The sequence below is a fragment of the Ostrinia furnacalis genome, unplaced genomic scaffold (assembly GCF_004193835.3).
Source record: "Ostrinia furnacalis isolate ACB-3 unplaced genomic scaffold, ASM419383v2 OfSCF7395, whole genome shotgun sequence".
Classification (NCBI taxonomy): domain Eukaryota; kingdom Metazoa; phylum Arthropoda; class Insecta; order Lepidoptera; family Crambidae; genus Ostrinia; species Ostrinia furnacalis.
The window spans coordinates 289,925-310,957 of NW_021137634.1; the positions used below are offsets into that span (position 1 = coordinate 289,925).

The window sequence follows — 21,033 nt, forward strand, 5'->3', positions numbered from 1 at the left end:
CAACGCATGGACCAATTTTACCAATTCTTTTTTTTAGTAAAGAAGAAAAAAAATTCGAATAATTTCCGGGAAAACCCTAAAATCAGCCCTTTTTTACGTAGGCGAAGCCGCTGGCGGAAAGCTAGTTAAGCCATAAAAATAAACGGAACCCTTGGAATAGGGCGCGGGTATTATTAATGAAAAGTGACCAAGTTCGTCAAAAATGACCGCGGGAATATCGGGCTCATCAATTTTAACATAATGCTAATGAAACTGTTGGTTTTGTAGTAAATATCGCGGGATCTAATTTTGATTAAAAAACGAATTATTGATACATTCTACATGTTTGTTGAGTGAAGGACGCGAGAGCAACGACCGGAACAATTTCGCGCGCACTGTCGAGTAATCACAACGTCGCCCTACTGCCCGACCTGCGCAAATTAAGTTCCTCCTACCCGGTTGATGACTTGAAGTGCATTAAATACTAATAATAACACAACTTTTACGGCTTATCTGACGTCAAAAAGAAGGACAAGACAACTTTTTACACTCGGATGAATCGAGTTTTTAACTTTTTATACTATTTCATAGGTATTAGCTGTGTACCAACCATTTCCTTGTTGCGATTTTGGTGACGTATAGCTATAAATCATCAAAGAAAACGATACGACGGGCGAGTGTACTATTAGAACCATATTTTAATTTAATCTAAACACAGCATGCCACTTATCGATACATGTGGCAGGGCGTGACATTACATTTTATGTGTAACAAGTAGATTAGTAGACTAATTAATGGCGTTGTATTTATTAACGCATGCAAGTTTTGATATTATTCTACTATGTAGAGACGACATTACAACTGCGAACGTGTTGTTCATTAATTTGTTACCACTCAAAAGTACATAATTTTATTTAAATAAAGTTAATAGGATGTGTAAATAATCCTGTTTAAAGAAATAATAGAATACAATACACCTCCTGCGGTCTCACCTGTTCCCACAAGTCGGAAATAAATCCGGAACCGGTTTGACGAGTACAGGGGATTCTTGATTCGGCCGTCCCCGAACGGTTGGGATTGGGGTCGCGGGAGAATTAAATGTCTCCAGTAGACCTTACGCCGTCCGGACGTTTGTTCACGCTACCTTGATGACCTTGAAAAATCGTCCTTGGTGGTAATTACAGTGTCTAAAACAAGTTCTTGAGAAAATGATAAAGACTACATCAACTAAAAGATTTTTCGTATTGCTAGAATAATTTTTTGAAGAAAATTTTATTTATTTTCTTTGCAAAAAACTGACTATGTCCAAAACTAGGAGAATGTCTGATGATTGAAAGCTTTACCATTTGAGAGGTTATTGTCTATCTATTTCCTTCATTCCATGACATTATTATTACAGTAATAAATTATGTAAATCTAGAGTAGGTCAATCATATTCTGTAATGATAAAAGTAACAAGAACCGAAAACTTTTTGGATTTTTTTATTATTATTATTCCCATTAACGCCTCGAGCTAAGCTTAACATTATTATGCTTTTGTTACAAGTTGGTTTACATTGATGATCAACTTTCTCGATTGTCCAGATGGGTGTGCGACGATCTGCCGGAGATGAAGGCGGCGCTGGAGAACAACATCCTGTGCGACTTCGACACCCACTCGTACGAGAGCATGAGAGCTCTCTGCGACCGATTCAACCGCGCCATAGATTCCGTTGTCGCTTTGGTGAGTAGTTAAAAACTTATTACCAGGTTAAAGATGAGATTACAGCACGAAGCTCAAAATTCCATTCAGATTCAAGCTTTTATTTACCAATCACAATACAAAACCTTGATTTAATTGAGTTTTGAACGTCGTTCTGTAATACGAATCAAAATGCTTATTTTGGACTACTTACCAAAAATCGTGCTTCATGTAGGATGAATTCCTTACATTTCCATAAGACATCCCTAAAACTGTAAAAAACCCATCTAACTAGGTGTTCACAACATTATTTACCATTGACATTGCTAGCTAGAGAGCCAAAGTTCCTAGAATGTCAAAAACAGAGTTTATTTTTTTGTAAAACTAGCCCTGAATTTAAGTGGTGAGTTACATAGTTATCAAATATTTATAAACTTTATCCAAAGCATGGTATTAAAGGCGCATTGATAACACGGAGCAAAACGTGACACAATTAGGTAGACGACCGTGAATAGCGTGCGTCATTCGCGCCCTGACCTCCACGCGCAGTAGTTTACACACACTGGTCTGGTGACTAGCACTGCACTGGATCACTTCCCGCTTCATCAAAGCCGCTTTAACAAAATTACTCATCAAACTTCATAATTAGCCTGAAAGAGATATTCATTTTAGTCACTTCACAGGCAGGCATTATACGGTTTACGTATACGTATGTAATTGGCACACATCAGTCTGTAGTTAAAAAGCTGCTATTTTAGTTACATTGGAAGTAAATATTACTAATGTATGACTTCCGGAAAATATTGAATGAAGGAAGATAATTGTATTGCTACGTTGTGTGTGATTAATGCAAGCAACATTGAATCCAACTTCATATTTGTAAAGCACAAATCATTATGAAATTACACGAATATAAGTTGTAACACATTGTTTAGTTTTTGTAGATATCCATTCGAAAGTATTATTGCAGTTATGCATTTGAGTCTAGTTGTAAATTCTGCTGAAGCTGCTATTCAAGTGGCAGACCGCGAGGGGGTAGCATAGCAACCAACGAAAGTGAAAAAGCATCAAATAGGGCGGGAGTTAAAACGGGGCGCAACGCAGGGCTTGACCTGAATCTGTCGCCGCTCGTGTTGATCTGTTTCCCTAACCTACATAATTTCACGTTCACTACCTACCACGTTTTTAATGTTTTATTTTTAAATTANACTGTAGCACCAATTGTAAATAAATGGATAAATTGAAGATGATTAAACAGATAATTTCTAAAACAGAATATTGTATATTTATTATGCAATTAAATTAAGTCAACGATCGGCAAAATCTTGCAATTTATTATTGTATTATCGTCACTCGTCACGATCATCATCATAAGGTACCGGTTCTCATTAGTAAACGCTAACTAACTTGAACTAATTAACGAAGACCGAGTGGCAGGTATGATTTACAATTACGTTAAAATAAGTGAGTGTAATGGGCAGGGTTCGAGGATATATATCAAGGGATATATATCAAGATATATATCGGATATATATCCGATATATATCAAGCCGGTTTTGATGATATATATCAACTTTTAAAATTTGTTACTGTATTTGTACTTTTTGACATAAGATTTTTATTTTTTTAGTTGATTTTGCCGTATTTCAAAGATATTTTATGTTTTTGCTTTATTTGTCTGATTTTAAGTTTTAAAAACATTAAAAACATGTTCATGTAACACATATGCAATAGTACTCATGAATAATACAATAAAATAATACTATGGCTTTCATACAAAATTGATATATATCAAAGTTGATATATATCGGATATATATCATAAATATCCGATATTTTGATATTTATAATAAATATCGGATATTTTCGAACCCTGGTAATGGGTAGATGAGAGTCATACGTCACAACGTCACTGTGGCAGGGGCAACGTCGAGGGCTACGCCCCCGTGGCGCGATCAATATTGTGTGTACTATTAAAAGCCGAGGTGGCGGGCGGTCGGCCGGTGCACCGCGCCGCAACGGGCGCGGGCGACTCGGGTGCGTCGACCAGCAATACCACCCAGCCGACCCTAGCCACCCTTTCTTGTGTAGTGTTTACCTTATTATAAAACAGGTTCATCGATCGTCGCTTTAGCCTTCATTCACAATTTAATTCGGATTCAATTACAAATTAATTGAAATCAGTCGTAGTTACTAGGTTGTCTTGTTAAGCTACTTAGACTTGGACGGATTAACGGGACACTACAGTCTGTAGTTTTCGTCTAATCTTTTGTCACGCATCAAGACCTTTGGCACAGTTAATCATTTCGCATTATCATTATAAGTTGAGTTGTCAGAATTAATTACCGCCTAATATTGACGATCCATTGCACCTTTTTGTCGTGTTAAAACTAGATATTTATCTTTTTCCATTTATGGTTTTGACTTTTAGGAGTTATGAATGGACTCAATTAAAAAATACTAGTACGCCTACAATGCGATGAAGAATATTTTATGTATTTAGTCGAATTGTTCATCACATAATTGTCATTAATGAGAGATTGCCATTATCGATGCAATGATATCGATACGCATGAATGAAAGAGGTAATTAATTATGGACTTACTGATTTCACAAAATATATTATTCTCTACTTATTACTTTATTTTATTTACCACATCAATCTATAAATAAAAACAAGATAATCCGTCTGTTTCAAAAATCAAAACCTTTAATTTCTATGAATACCTGCCTAAATCGAAATCATCTGTTTGATATGGGATGGGACCAGTCCATCTTTCTTTATTTACCTATTAAATAATTTATTTGTTATAAAACTACAATATTTCCATAACGTTAATATTTACATTTGATTATTGCCATTTGCATTTGAGTTTCATAATTATTATGTACTTAGCCTTTGCCCACGGCTTCACCCGCGTGAAATTTCGTTTGTCACAGCTTGTCATAAATTATAGCCTATATGTTAATCTGGGTTATAAACAATAATACTGCAAAGTTTCAACAAAATCCGTTCAGTAGTTTTTGCGTGAAAGAGTAACAAACATCCAGACATCCAAACTTTCGCATTTATAATAATTATTAGTAAGATATCTAAAATTCCTTTTTCCTGTAATCTATAAAAGTATTTTCATTTTAATGTACTGATAACATCTTCGTCGTTCATTCAGTCAACGTTCATCGATCCATTTATGTATTTACGAATTCAGCAATTAAGTCTATCAATCAACATGAACTGCCTCTGTCACTTGAAATTACTTAAATCGGGATTCATTGAACTATTCTAGCGTTTTTTCGTCACTTTCGAATTAGTCAATTACATGTATAATTAATAAAAATAAATCATGTGTTATCTACGAGTATATTTTTATGCATTTGAACGTGTAAGAAAATGTTTCAATGAAATTAAATATGACGTGAGTTTTTTATTTTTATACAATTAAATGTCATGATGATGTCTTTTATCTGGATAAACTTTTGTATGTTCTGTTTAGAGAAACAAGTTATTGTACTTCTTAATCGCCCAAGTAAAATATAACAACCAAGAAAGTAAAATTATTACTTGAAAGTAGATAACAATAACCGGCCGTCGGAAATGAGCAGTGAACGAGATGTCGGCAATATAAAATAATATTTTTTAATTTTCCAATTTTCACATTCCGAATATTAAAAAAAAACTGCTAAAAACAAAATAGCTCCAGCTTTATTTTAAATAGAGTCCAGAAAACTAATTACATATTTTATAAATACTTTAAGGCGGAAAAGTCAGTTGTGCAATTAACTGAAAAAATACTGTAAAATCTATCATTAGCTAATAAAACTTTCCAATATCTTTTTATCGAGGAAAACGTCGCGATCACTCTTACCTGTGGCGCTGTGATGGGAATGACTTATAAAACGTAATGAAACTTTTAAAAATGTTCTCTTCTATTAATCTACAAAAATAATAGTTTCATTATTATACGTGTGTTCGATATCCAAATATGAAGAGGGCAGAAGTCAAGCGAAAAATAACAAAACATACAATTATTCATTGTTGCTACATAGCAATCACACTTGGCATACTTTCCACTTTGCGGAAACATCGTCAATGTCACCTTCATCACTAGTCTCTGCCTATTTTCTATTTATAAACTTCCTACAAGATTCTTGGGCTGCATGTGTATGTTTTGTGATATCTGCCGATGCTACACGTTTTACGTTTATCTTTATGAAAATATGTATCATGTTTAGTATTTTTATTTACTGGGCACCTAATTCTCTAAGTTCCTATTTATTTTAATGATGACAGTCACTATTTTTTCTGTGACGAGTGTTAACAAATTATTACAAAACTTGATTAAAAAAAAAACAATCAATTCCTACTTTTATAATTATTTATTCATAATAATAATCGATTAATTGCGTAAATTATAAATTAATAAAAAAGTAAAAACGGATAATTTTTAGTGCTTTTTTTTTTATAATTAGCAATTTTGGCTCGCACGAGCTTCTGCTCCATGATTGTTGACTTCATTTTACACAAACCATAGTCGCATTGTACAACATAATTTATCGGCCAAACGTGGTGATTTGAATTCATACATAATTCACGAAGAGCATACAATATTGAAAAGAAAATCGTGGTTTTTCTTGAATACTTGACTTTTAAGCAAGCACAATAAATTTTCTCGATCGTCTAGCAGTTTGCGCGTTAGTAAAGATATTAAAAGGAAGTTAAAATCCTTACTTTGGAGCTATGATGTTATACTAGTCGTCGGTAATGCGAAGCAACTAGCTGGCTAGCAGTGCAAATGCGAAACGATGCGGTGAATGTGGGGCAATTGCGGGGAGTGGGGCGTGAGCTGCAGGAGGGAGACATGAGGGCCAAGATGGCGGCGAGGACGCAGCGATCGATGTCCACAGACGCCGCGCGTGGCTAACTCTATTTATACACATTGCATGCTACTTCACACACTAAACGTGCGTAAATTAAAACAAGCCGTTAAGCGGGAGTCTTCGACAGACTTAATAAAGCTGAAATATGATACAATGTATCTTGCTTTAAAATATGCTTGTTATTGTTACGTTGCGTGATGAATCACAAATGAGATCTGTAGAGAAAAGAAGTTGGCTAGTCTTACTTGGTTAAGATTAGGACATTACAGTTAATTTTTGTTTCTATAAGGAACATACAGACAGACAGACAGACAGACAAACAGACAGACAGACAGACAGGGGTTTTACTGATTGCATTTTTGGCATCAGTATCGGTCACTGATCGCCCCCTGATGGTTATTTTGAAGGTATATTTCATGTGCAGAGTTGACCTCTCTACAGATTTATTATAAGTATGGATAAAGTGTATTCTGTATTTTTCTTATAAGTGAATATAATTGTATTCTTTTAGAAAAATAAATATCTAAAACCATAATTAAAGTATGTAGATGGTATGGAAGAAAAAGGTTCTAGTGTGGGTGGGTGATCGAATATTAGTGGTAAAAGTGACCAGCCCACCTCTGACAAAATGGATAACCTATGACATGTGGTTTCAGAATCAGATTTGGTATTCTATAGTTCTATACCAACACTCTTTAGCAGTGAACATACACAGCTATTGATTTTCATGAATTAACTTAGTTTCCTGGTTTGTCTTGTTTGGTTTCCTCGTTAAATTCAAATTGATTTTTAAATTGATAATTTATTATAGTCTCTTAAATTCTACCATGTTGGTGATGGTGAAAACGTAGCGAAATCCATCCAATTCATCATTTAAAGGAGATACCTACTTCTCTATTATAAAGAAAATATTTAAATATCATCAACCTTTGGTCAACTTTTTATATTACCCCAAGAGATATAAAGTAACCTTTTGTATTTATTATCAAATAAACGCCCGCACCAGCAGCTAAATAGCCCCAGCAGGCCTTATTTCAAACACCTGCAGGTTCGCCTAGTGAAGAATAACACGTACCTACATTGCATAAATTAACGCATGCATGCACCTGCTCAGTTAACTTTCTAACCTTTCAGTTAGAAGTTAATGTGTAACAACGGACCGATTAGTTACATTTTAATCTGATATTTTGAACAACACACTGAAGTTGACATGAAAAGACTAATTTGCTAACATGCAACTAACAATAGCTCAATAGCAAGGTATGTCGTACACTATAATAGATCCATATATTATTCTGTAGGCTAGCTAGGTGATAATCAGTTTATTTTGTATGTACGTATATTGCTGTTGGTGAATGATGTCACGAGGTGATTGATGACTGGCATACTAAAGCGCCGTATAACCTTGTACCTATCTAATTTGTGTGTAGGAACTTATTAACATTAGCAATTAGACATGTACTTTTTTAACTTTGTAATTGATTTTACATTATCCCTTGGTACATTTAACTTTTTGTATATCTAAAATTTATTGGAGGAGTTGAGAAACAGGGAAGGGAATACAGGGCATTTAACACGTATTTAACAACGTTTTGTGTGAGCATTGTTTTTGTCAGTATGGACAAGAGTCATTTATTCAGTTTGATTTAGTTTGAGTTTAGCACATACCTGAGTATGTGCTCCACTAAGTTAACCCCTGGATCCACAGGGGTTAATCAATAAGATATTTTCTATAGACATTGATAACACCCACAGTCTTACACAATCAATGTGTTTGGTTGGTGCACGTTCATGCGATTTCCATATAAGGTACTCATTAACGTAGTTTTCGTTTAGTTTGTNTAATAACGTACTAAATATAAATAAGTATACGTGGATATCTGTTATTGTCTTTCTTGCATAGTATTAAGAGTAACATTTTTCTATCATAACGAAATAAACGCAACACATGACAAGACAACCCTAGCGCGACGGCCGAGCGTGCGAGCGAGAGAGGTATGCAAAGCGAGGTACATACATGAGTTTACCTTCTGTTATATTTTGTGCCTTGTACCTATCTAATTTGTATGTAGGAACTTATTAACATTAGCAATAAGACATGTACTTTTTTAAACTTTGTAATTGATTTTACATTATCCCTTGGTGCATTTAACTTTTTGCATTATGAAACAGGGAAGGGAATACAGGCCATTTAACACGTATTTAATAACGTTTTGTGTCAGCAAGAACATTGTTTTTGTCAGTATGGACAAGAGTGATTTATTTAGTTTGAGTTTAGCACATACCTGAGTATGTGCTCCACTATGTTAACCCCTGGATCCACAGGGGTTAATCAATCAGATATTTTCTATAGACATTGATAACACCCACAGTCTTACACAATCAATGTGTTTGGTTGGTGCACATGGTTCACGCGATTTCCATATAAGGTACTCATTAACGTAGTTTTGAATAGTTTGTCTATTTTATATTTCGATGATCTTACGTTTCAAGTAATGATTTCATACCGAACGCCGCTCATGAGGGCGATGACCGCAATATTGAGCGAACGCGAATGTCTCACGTAGTGTTAATGACCTTTTTTTTGGCTGCGCCATCGTCGATCCGTCCGTTCACAAGCATGAATTGGTTAATTTTGGATCTCAAAGCTTTGATTTTAGGGAAGAATCTATCAGGCAAACGTTCTTGCTGGATGAAATAGCAGACCCACTGCAGTAATATAAATTTTTTAAAAGTCCTTTGCCTTGGTTGTACTCGTTTCTGCGTATTTTATTAAGAAAACTTGCTTTTATTCCTACAAAATAATAACTTATTTTCTTTTTCTACGTCCATCGTAAGTATTGAATCATCAACCACAACTTCAAGTCAAATAAACAAGTAACTTGTAACAACAATCGAATAATTTTCGTAAGCATTACGTAAAGACTTTCCCAGTTTTCTTCAATGAAATTTTTCGGGAAAGGTGGGTCGTATCGTTACGTAACTTTACAGCTTCCATGGCATCATCTCCCGTATTTTTGTGTTGTTAAGTCTTGGATCAATATCCAACATCTTGCTGATTACGAAGTAATTATTAGACCGTAATTTGTTCTTCAGACAGTACGATAGGTACGATGAAGTGGCCTTTATCTTTTTCAATGCACTTGAGAAAAATTACTTCCGCGTCATTCCGTACATGCATGTTTTGGATATAATGTTATGGTATGGAGTATGGACGCTTTCTAATTTTCACCGAATAGGTACTAAATGACGCAATGCCAAGCGCAGCGTGTACATGTGCTATTTAGACAACGCGGCCCTACGAAAGCCGATTGCGTCACCGTTCTACGGTTCTCGGCTTCAATACCACAGCTAGCTGCAATAGATGTACCTACCTACCGATCTATTCTGTATTCTTTATGTATTTCCATTTTCTTCATATTGTAGGAAGTCCTACAATTTACTTTTAATTGAACTTAGTCTTTATCATAATAACGGGAATACTTTCAACATAAGAGAACCATGTGTTTTTGAAAATCAGGTCGACAAGACGATGCGTGTTGTTGAATGTAGGTACATTTGAATAATTACAAAGTGAGGCGGGGGAAACAGTTTGAATGCAATAGTAAATAACAAGTGTTAATATTATTGGAACTTGGGTGAATGAAATGCTCGCCAAACGTAAACAAACAAACAATGAATATAGATACCACGCGGCCGCGCCATAACCCGCCACCCCCTGGCCACCCGCCTTGGGATGGGAAGGTGGTCGGCCCGCGACTAAGCGCGTGCCGCAATCGTCCGCCTGCTTATAGAGGTCGTTATTGATTTTCCAGTCTCGGCTAAATATAGCCGCCATATAACTCTAACCTTGTATAGTTCATTCAAACTTGTTCGAGATGATAATAGCAGTACTATTAGGTAATGTTAAATTCTTTCTTCTAGGTACTCTACTTGATTGTTTACGAATGAAGTCAGGCAATTGAACTTTGATTAATAAATAAGCAATATCTCCCGATTTAGCGCGGTTGTGTAATGAAAATGATGAAACGAACAGGAACAAGTGAAAAATCGATCAATTTTGTTGATTTTGCAAAATAAATTAACTTGTAGGAACATTTTGAAGGAAATTGGGAAAGCCTCAATTATTTACTCATTATTGTAGATATAATAATAGGGTAAACCACCCAATTATTGGCACTTTAAGCAGCTNATAAAATAATGTTTTAAAAAGGCAGTTAATATATTCAATAATAAGACAAAATGATTATGTATAGGGACAACAAAATAGATTTGCATTTTTTTTAAAGATTATGATAGCTCTTACCTTAGTAAAAAACGAATATTTCGATTGTTTTTTTCACACAGGTCGCGGTTTGTCAAACAAATGGTTGATGCGCCGCGGTGTTTGAAAAAATAAAAAACGTGTGTATCCAGTTGAGTAATAAATGATATTTCTGTACAATTTCTACTAAAAAATATAAGGTTTGGCTACAAAAAACCTTAATTTTCTTAAAAAACTGGAGCATGCCAATAAATTGGTAGAGTGCCAATGATTGGGTGGTTTACCCTATGTCCTTTTTTGGATTTTCCCTGATAACTAGTATTTGAAATTGCTGATGGACTTTCGATCACTTTTATAGGTCAATACATTTTCTGGCTCTATGCAATTGAAATGTGACAAAATATAAATGCATATTTTCTATGAATTTGAATAATGTATATATTTTGACACAATCATAGGAATAATCATTAATAAATCAAATAATAACTCAATAGTCGTCAAAATAATGCAAAACTAACAATACAACTGCACCGTTACTTCCTGCTGACTCGAATAGTCGCTGTGCGCAAACCATAGTATGCTCGCGTCACACGTCTTCCTCGCACTTCTATGTATAGCAATGCTAATGACCGCTTGTCTTCATTATAGAGCGGTCCATATTATAATCGTAACTTACTGCATGGAAACGAATAAAACCTTGAATCTTGTTTTGATTCAAGGCCGACGACATTGCTCTTAAATGACGCAGTGCCGGTATCGATCGTTCATATTATATGGCCACCGCCAATGTCAAGGTCGCACAATACACATACATAATATTAATGTTCCGAAATATAATTTTGACCGTTATTATTCATGAGTAACAGCAGCATCTTTGTTTTGATGTTACGATATTGCGAAAAAAAACGAATTTTTATCTGATATTTTGTCTAGGTAGAGTAGGGATTATGAAAAGTGTCTCTGACCTGTAGTCTGGGTCTGGGTTGATGTCTGGAAATGATCCCACAAAAGTTCACGGGCAAGGTGTCGTTGCCTTTTGCGGACACGTGGTCCCAGTCCTTTAGCAGATAAAATGCAAGAGCAGGTCACATTAAAATCATTTTATTTTATGAGAATAATATTGATATTATGAAATGTTGGAAAGTCGGATAGATATTACTTCTAATTGTTGTGAATGTAGTTGCCTAAATTAAAATGTGTGTTTTTTATTATTTTACAGGAAAAGGGAACTTCACTGCCAGCTCAACGTTTAAACAAGTACCCATCAAGAGGCTTATTGAGACATATTTTACAGCAGACATACAATCAAGCAGTCTCAGACCCAGATAAATTAAATCAATATGAGCCATTTTCACCTGAGGTTTGTATATTTTGGATATTTTTTTCTTAATCCTGTTCTAACTGTTATAAATAACATAGTGTTCAATTAATATGCTATCGACATAACTACTTTACATGTTAGAAATGTGTAAAAAATATTCACACAAACCTAAATACATATTTTACATACCTTCAGCTAATGAACTTTACCATTATTTTTGTTTCATCTGTGTGGCCTCATTATCATTCTACCAAAAGAGTAGAGTCGTTCAACTGAAGCAAAACCTGGTAAACAAGTATTATTTTTGATACAACAATCATTACGAAACAAGAATCGGTAACCATTTTCATTTTGTTTTAGGTTAATACATTACTAGAAACTATTTACGATGTGATGTTGACTTAAAACAATTTATCAAGTACATTTTATTGACTTCGAGAAAAGAAGAATACCGAACAAAATCGAAATAACAAGATCACAAAAAATAGTTACCACCCGTCAAATCGATCGACATCTAAGATCACAAAAAAATAGTTCATGGATCTAAAAATGATTTTTTTTTATCTTTTAGTAGTGGGGTAATTGATGTCTGCTGCATTAATGAATACAAATGAAATGTTCAAGAATTGCATTTTACTGATATAAAATTGTATGTTGAAGTATTTTAAATGAAAATAAATAAATAAAAAAGATTTCAAAATCAATTTCTTAAATGTGGCAATAAAAATAGGTATCATGCTTTGTTAACGTTTATATACTTTATTCTGATACAGTTATAATATTAAGTTCAAAACAACGTCACTAGATGGCGCTTTACTACTTTACATCGCGATGATAAAGTATTTTTCTGAGTCTACAAGGACGCATACTTAAATACACATATAAATATTTCAACATAATTTTTGATGTTAGTATGTTTTGATGTTAGCCATCTACAGATTGAAATATCTCCATAAAAGTTCTATAAACTTTGCTTTATTGTATAGTAGTAAACCATGTTGGTTTTAAAAATTATCTAAGGTGCAATTCGTTTTAACTTACAGGTATATGGTGAAACTTCATACGAGTTAGTATGCCAAATGATAGATCAGATCGAAATCACTGCCGAAGATGTGTTCGTGGACCTTGGCTCGGGTGTGGGGCAAGTGGTCCTGCAGATGGCGGCGGCGACACCCTGCCGCATCTGTTTTGGCGTGGAGAAAGCAGAAGTTCCTAGCAAATATGCTGAAGTATGTTTACTTTTAATCAATAGAAGTTTGGTTCCGTAATATTCCTGCATGCTGCACTGCACATCGTCTCCGCACTAAATTCTAAATTAAACAATTTGAACATTAACACTGTTGTATCTTTATTTTCAGAGCATGGATTTAAATTTTAGAACTTTAATGCGGTGGTACGGTAAAAAGTTCGGTGAATACAAATTAATAAAAGGCGACTTTTTGATGGATGAACACAGAGAAAAAATAAATGCAGCTACGATCGTCTTCGTAAACAACTTTGCGTTTGGCCCAAATGTTGATCATCAGTTGAAAGAAAGATTTGCTGATTTGAAAGACGGAGCAAAAATTGTATCATCGAAAAGCTTTTGTCCATTAAACTTCAGAATAACAGATAGAAACTTGAGCGATATCGGCACTATCATGCACGTCAGTGAGATGTCGCCTCTGAAGGGATCAGTGTCATGGACGGGGAAGCCAGTCTCTTACTATTTACATATTATAGATAGGACTAAATTGGAGAGATACTTTCAAAGACTGAAAAATCCGAAACTCAAGGTCAGCAAAAGGGTCTGTTTCCAATCACATAATATCTCTATTAATTATGTTTATGTTTATTATATTTTTTATAATAGTAGTTTATTTATTACAGTAATGAACTTGATCATTCATTCTCAAGTACATAAATAAATAATACATACATATCATAAAATGCAATAGATGTTCTTATCTATAACATTATGAATATTTATTTATAAAACCGAAAGAATTTATAAATATTTTATGTGTATTGTATATTTATCAATGTAAGCCAATCGTAGTTTTAATTTATGTACGGCTATGTAAATAATATAAAACATGCAATTTCATACATGTATCAAAATGATTTTTATACTTTATCTGTGACAGTGTAAGTAAACAGGTGAAGCACGCTTCGAATTCTTTGCTAAAGCTTCAACTACACCGCCATCGCAGATCGCCATTGCCGGCGCGATCATAGGCCAATGACAGGACGCGCGACCCATGACAGTCCGTGCATTCATTGGCCTATCATCGCGCCGGGATGGCGATCTGCACGCGTTGGTGTTAGTGTCCGACCGAAACTAGTTTTACGACCGAAACCGAAACCGAAAACGAATTTCGGCAACGGTGTCTGTTTCGGCCGAAACCGAAACCGAAACTTCCTAACAAGGATCATATTTTGAGGAAAAAATAAAGAAAACGTTATTATAATCGGTCAGTCTTTATTGTTTTCTCTTTCAATTGCATTAAAATTGAACTTATAAAGCGCCTTTTCGAATCGCTAAAATAAAGTCACAGTGGGCGGGGCACATAGCTCGTAGAGCTGATGTCCGCTGGGGCAGGAAAGTTCTTCCACTAGGTGGACCGACGATCTGGTGAAGGTCACGGGAGGTGCCTGGATGCGAGCGGCGCAGGATCGGTCTTCGTGGAAATCCTTGGGAGAGGCCTTTGTCCAGCAGTGGACGTCTTTAGGCTGAAACGAACGAAAGCGCCTTTTTACTCTAATAGGTATCAAATTATGTACCTATTAAAAAAGAAAAGTCTAGATTTTTTTTAATTACTCGCAATATTCAGGACATCTACATAACCCGTCCCATGGCCGGGTCTTTTACCTTAATAATTTCTCAATACAAAATTGGTAGTAGGTACGTAAGTTAGTATCTACTGTACTTGCCACTTGGATACCTTGGTGATAAATACTAAAATGAACTTTGAAACTCTGAATCCATGAAATGCACTATAGTCATAACTAACTACCTAACTAATGTTTGTTTACGTATAGCATTTGCGAACCAAAAAAAATGTATAGGTTAGATTAAACTTGATTATACTTTTATCAGTCATATTGAATNTCTTCGTAAACAACTTTGCGTTTGGCCCAAATGTTGATCATCAGTTGAAAGAAAGATTTGCTGATTTGAAAGACGGAGCAAAAATTGTATCATCGAAAAGCTTTTGTCCATTAAACTTCAGAATAACAGATAGAAACTTGAGCGATATCGGCACTATCATGCACGTCAGTGAGATGTCGCCTCTGAAGGGATCAGTGTCATGGACGGGGAAGCCAGTCTCTTACTATTTACATATTATAGATAGGACTAAATTGGAGAGATACTTTCAAAGACTGAAAAATCCGAAACTCAAGGTCAGCAAAAGGGTCTGTTTCCAATCACATAATATCTCTATTAATTATGTTTATGTTTATTATATTTTTTATAATATTAGTTTATTTATTACAATAATGAACTTGATCATTCATTCTCAAGTACATAAATAAATAATACATACATATCATTTAATGCAATAGATATTCTTATCTATAACATTATGAATATTTATTTATAAAACCGAAAGAATTTATGAATATTTTATGTGTATTGTATATTTATCAATGTAAGCCAATTGTAGTTTTAATTTATGTAGGACTATGTAAATAATATAAAACATGCAATTTCATACATGTATCAAAATGATTTTTATACTTTATCTGTGACAGTGTAAGTAAACGGGTGAAGCACGCTTCGAATTCTTTGCTAAAGCTTCAACTACACCACCATCGCAGATCGCTATCGCCTGCGCGATCATAATGACAGGTCGCGCGACCCATGACAGTCCGCGCAGTCATTGGGCTATGATCGCGCCGTTGGTGTAGTTGAAGCATTATTCGCTGAAAGACCCTTCGAACAGTATGAACAATGAAATGTTTATATAGGGTGTTCAAGACGAGGGCGAGACGAGCGGCAAGAGGAACCTGAGCGCGCCGCCCACGCGCCAGCCCACGCCGGACCTGCTCAACGGGAACAGCAACCACAGCACCGGCTCGCTGCCGGAACGCCGCCGCAAAGTCGCCAGGCAGCGGCCCGTCAGGTAATTAAGACAAAAATATTTAAAGTAACATGGCACACTACGAGCCGGAAGACCTAGTGTGGGCCTGGATGCGGGCGATGCAGTACCGGTCTTTGTGGAAATCCTTGGGGGAGGCCTTTGTCCAGCAGTGGACTTCCTTCGGCTGAAACGACGACGACGGCGAATGGTGCTCTACTACGGTCTAAGCTAAGATGCAGGTAAGAAGCTAAGAAGTCACTATCGTTATGTGATTCAATTTTGCAAAAACTCGTCGTTTCAGCCAAATGACGTCCACTGCTGGACAAAGGCCTCCCCCAAGGTTTTCCATAATAAACGATGCTGCGCTGCCCGCATCCAGGCTCTTCCCGCGCGCTTGCAAAAACTTACGAATAAAAAAAAGGTAAGGCGCATGATTGGCGCCACTGGCAAGTGACGGCTCATCAGTGGCGCCAACTGATGATCAAAAACGATAGCTCTGATTTTGGTCTGTTTAATGTTATTTTTGTGCATATTCTCACTGTAAGCCTGTATAAACAATACTCTTTGCTAAGATATCATTTGTAATCCCACAGGGGAGAGAACGGTCGGACGCGAGCGCGCGCGGCCGTGGCCAAAAGACGCGTGGCGCGGCGGTCGACGGACGAAAGCGACGAGGAGTCCAGCGGCACCGACGACGCGCCCCCGGGGCCCGAGCCCGCGCCGCGCGAGTGGGGCGCGCCATGGGCTTCCTCTTCAGATTCAAGTGAGTGAAATGTCTTTTGAACAGTGTTAGGCACTTAGAAAGGCAACAATGATTATTAAGGTGGTCCTGGTGGAGGCGAACATCTCTCATTATCTTTTAGAATTTATTTATCCTCCCGGCGCTTGGAGACAAACCTAATGGCATCCAGAGAAGGCACCGAAACAGGTGATCCTGTTGGAACGTCGATCGAAACAGTTGAACTTTTAGTCCACCACTACGGGTTGCCGGTGGCAATTTCGCGCCGCCAACTTAGTTATCATCTCGCATCATTCTCTCAACCTCTTCTCTTGTCTTTTCGGTCCTTCAGGAACATTAGAGACTACGCGGTCTGAAGGTGGATTTGGTCACTGAATTTGGATTTTATTATTTTAATTGCTGTTCTATGACGTTTATACGGTTTTGTTTAATTGCGATGTTTTTTTATGGAACCTTGTAAACTAAGGGTGGATTCGATCAAACAAGAGTAAAATATTAATCTCAGAATACATCGTTGGTTTTGGCATATTTCCCATATACTGAAACTGTCAATGTGCCATTTGTATCAGGAGTTATTCTCGGATAAAAGTTTCATCAAATCGGGACTAAGTCGATCAACCTGACGCCCTAGCTGTTTACGAAAAATCTAAACGCAGTCTGAGTAACATCATTTGTTTACGTCCCCAGATCGGAGTCGGCGGTCGGCGAGCAAACGCAGCGCGAGCGCTGGGGGCGCGCGGCGTAGGGCCGCCGCCCGCGCCAAGCGCCGGCGCGCCGCGCCTGCCGCCATCGCCGGCCTCGACTTGCTACACTCCACCACGCTCGCTTCCACTGCCCATAATGGCACCGTGAGTATTATCTATTTATTAGTAGACTTGTTTTAATCGTTATAAAGTCAAGAACCATGTTTCTTTTAACTAACATCGATAGGAGTTTTGGTTGGGGTCAATATGCTCGTCGACACGAAAGAAGAGGAAAGACTATTCCCGATTATGAGTCTGAATATCAGTGGATTAAATTGCAAACACCCTGACCAACAAGAACACTAGGGCTTTTGCAAAGATTAATCTTACTTTACCGTCATACTGCGATACGCGGTTGTGATGGTACTCGACGATCATCAGTTTTTTGGCTAAAATCAGTTATCCGAATTATCAATACTCCCGAGCTGTACTGTAGTTTATACATTTTCCCCTGTCAGGTGACGGCGCCGCCGCCAGGTTGCGTAGAACAGCGGCTATCAGCTTTGGGCGTGGCTTTACAACCGGCGGAGCGCTTGCACTCAGAGCTGGACATCCCGCGCTCGCCGACCGCGCCCTACAGCCTGCAGTTACTATTGGATATGTTCCGCGACCAGTACCTCGCGCTCGTCCGCCGCATGGCCACGCCCGAGTATGCCGATGAGATCCGCCACCAGATCGACAAGGAGAAGGTAGGACTGACTACTGCATGCGTGACTGATTTAACGCGCGGTTCACAAAACAGTGGGTAGCTGACAAAATAAACCAATAATTAGGAACTTTTCTAAAAAAACACTTTATTCTAACCATAAAAGCTCAATTTGGTTTAAAATACCTGTAACTCTAAACTTAGCTTTTGTTANGTGAATATCATTAGTCAAGTATCTTTTGACTAATGTTAGGCACACCATCGCGTGCAGATCGCTATCGCCGACGCGATCATAGGCCAATGACAGGTCGCGCGACCCATGACAGTCCGCGCGTTGAAGCATTAAGAACGTCACAATAATTATTATTGTGCCTAACATTAAGGTGGTCCTCAAGGGGGCGCTAATATCTCTCATTATCTTTTGTAATTTGGATCCTCCCAGCGTTTAGAGACAAACATAATGGTATCCAGAGAAGGCATCGAAACAGGATCAGTCCACTACTGGTTGTCGCCAACATGGTTAACATGAGATATTTTATAAGTTCTTCCAACTTTCTCTTCGTTTTCTTCAGGAACATCAGAGGCTACTCGGTCTGAAGGTGGATTTGGTCACTGAATTTGGATTTTATTATTTTAATTGCTGTTCTATGACGTTTATACGGTTTTGTTTAATTGCGATATTTTTTATGGAACCTTGTAAACTAAGGGTGGATTCGATCAAACAAGAGTAAAATATTAATCTCAGAATACATCGTTGGTTTTGACATATTTCCCATACTGAAACTGTCAATGTGCCATTTGTATCAGGAGTTATTCTCGGATAAAAGTTTCATCAAATCGGGACTAAGTCGATCAACCAGACGCCCTAGCTCTTTACGAAAAATCTAAACGCAGTCTGTGTAACATCATTTGTTTACGTCACCAGATCGAAGTCGGCGGTCGGCGAGCAAACGCAGCGCGAGCGCTGGGGGCGCGCGGCGCAGGGCCGCCGCCCGCGCCAAGCGCCGGCGCGCCGCGCCTGCCGCCATCGCCGGCCTCGACTTGCTACACTCCACCACGCTCGCTTCCACGGCTCATAATGGCACCGTGAGTATTATTTATTTTAGTCGTTATAAAGCCAAAAACTATGTTTCTTTTAACTACGAGCCGAAATTAACCGATTCTCTTTCCAAAGGTCGATGTGCAATATTTATTGCCGGGTATTGTAATGTAATATCGATAGGAGTTTTATTGGGGTCAATATTCCCGTCGACACGAAAGAAGAGGAAAGACTAACACCGACAAGATTGTAAAAACAAAATTGTAGAATAACTCTTCAGATGTATTAACTAACTTTAAGATCAATGTTTATTTTACCGTCATAATATGATGCGTGGTTGTGATAGTGTTCGAAGACGACGATTTTTGGCTAAAATTAGCTATCCGAATTATCAATACTCCCGAGCTGTACTGTAGTTTATACATTTTCCCCTGTCAGGTAACGGCGCCGCCGCCAGGTTGCGTAGAACAGCGGCTATCAGCTTTGGGCGTGGCTTTACAACCGGCGGAGCGCTTGCACTCAGAGCTGGACATCCCGCGCTCGCCGACCGCGCCCTACAGCCTGCAGTTACTATTGGATATGTTCCGCGACCAGTACCTCGCGCTCGTCCGCCGCATGGCCACGCCCGAGTATGCCGATGAGATCCGCCACCAGATCGACAAGGAGAAGGTAAGACTGATTACTGCATGCGTTACTAAATTGACGCGCGGTTCACACAACAGTGGGTAGCTGACAAAATAATCCAATAATTAGGCACTTTTGTAAAAGAACACTTTATTCTAACCATAAAAGCTCAATTTGGTTTAAATACCTGTAACTCTAAACTTAGCTTTTGTTATGCTTGGTAATTTAAAGTTTGTAAGTTGAGTTAGCAAAATAGTGAAATTGTAGGATAATCTAAAGCTTATAAAAAGCACATCAATTGGTGGTGTCAACTACCTTACTGAATGTGACTGCCGCTTAACAAACATAGGCTGCATTTATTGTGAATGTTCCATCCTTCCTTCTTGACTTTTCATTAGTGCTATTGAATTGCAACTTTTCTTTTAAATTGGATTCATATACGGAGAGATTATTGTGAGTTGACGTATAAAATTGTATATTACTTTTTACATTGTTTGTTTTAGACGAGTTAGCATAAATATTTACTTTGGTCTCTAATTTTGTTTATAAATTCAATTAAAATTTCTGCTACCTTGTCTGAATCAATGTCTGTGTGTAGCGAATCATTGTTTTGTGTATTTTTATTAATATGTTTTAATTCATTTCCTGCCACACTACCAAACTAATAAATAACCCAAAAATATATGGTGATGTCCATTTTCAGGAAAGAAATCAGAAATTGAAGTCACGTGCGTCACAATTAGATAAACAGATTAATGTGCTTATAAGTGACAGTGTCGCACTACTAAAAGCACGTATGAGTGAATTGGGTATACACGCCAATAATACGGTGGATTTACTCGCCAAAGCTAAGGAAATCGTGGGCAGGCACAAAGAACTGCAAAGTAAAGCTAGCAAACTGCAAGCTCAGGTACCTAGTCCTAAAATTTTACTCGTGTTGTTTTTTTATAAATTTATTGAAAAATCCTCATATTTATTGGAATGCATGCACATTTGCTTTAACCCTTTCAGACCTGAATTATTTTTTTTCATCCGATCAATTTAGTAAAATTTATG

The 21,033-nt window shown here is 37.2% G+C and overlaps 1 protein-coding gene across 6 annotated transcripts in view; it reads left to right on the forward strand.

The window, feature by feature from the left end:
• Nucleotides 1-21,033, forward strand: part of gpp (DOT1 like histone lysine methyltransferase grappa) — a 33,746-nt gene that overhangs the window by 5,270 nt on the left and 7,443 nt on the right. For 3 of the 6 annotated variants that reach the window (XM_028320523.1, XM_028320527.1, XM_028320528.1), the window contains exons 3-12: nucleotides 1,564-1,702; nucleotides 12,021-12,161; nucleotides 13,166-13,351; nucleotides 13,481-13,659; nucleotides 15,269-15,518; nucleotides 16,074-16,228; nucleotides 16,780-16,949; nucleotides 17,613-17,773; nucleotides 18,127-18,357; nucleotides 20,681-20,887. In XM_028320523.1, coding sequence (XP_028176324.1) covers nucleotides 1,564-1,702; nucleotides 12,021-12,161; nucleotides 13,166-13,351; nucleotides 13,481-13,659; nucleotides 15,269-15,518; nucleotides 16,074-16,228; nucleotides 16,780-16,949; nucleotides 17,613-17,773; nucleotides 18,127-18,357; nucleotides 20,681-20,887 — 1,819 coding nt within the window. Of the gene's footprint in view, nucleotides 1-1,563; nucleotides 1,703-12,020; nucleotides 12,162-13,165; nucleotides 13,352-13,480; nucleotides 13,910-15,268; nucleotides 15,519-16,073; nucleotides 16,229-16,779; nucleotides 16,950-17,612; nucleotides 17,774-18,126; nucleotides 18,358-20,680; nucleotides 20,888-21,033 lie in introns of all 6 variants that reach the window. The other 3 variants (XM_028320525.1, XM_028320524.1, XM_028320526.1) reach the window with 3 other exon arrangements.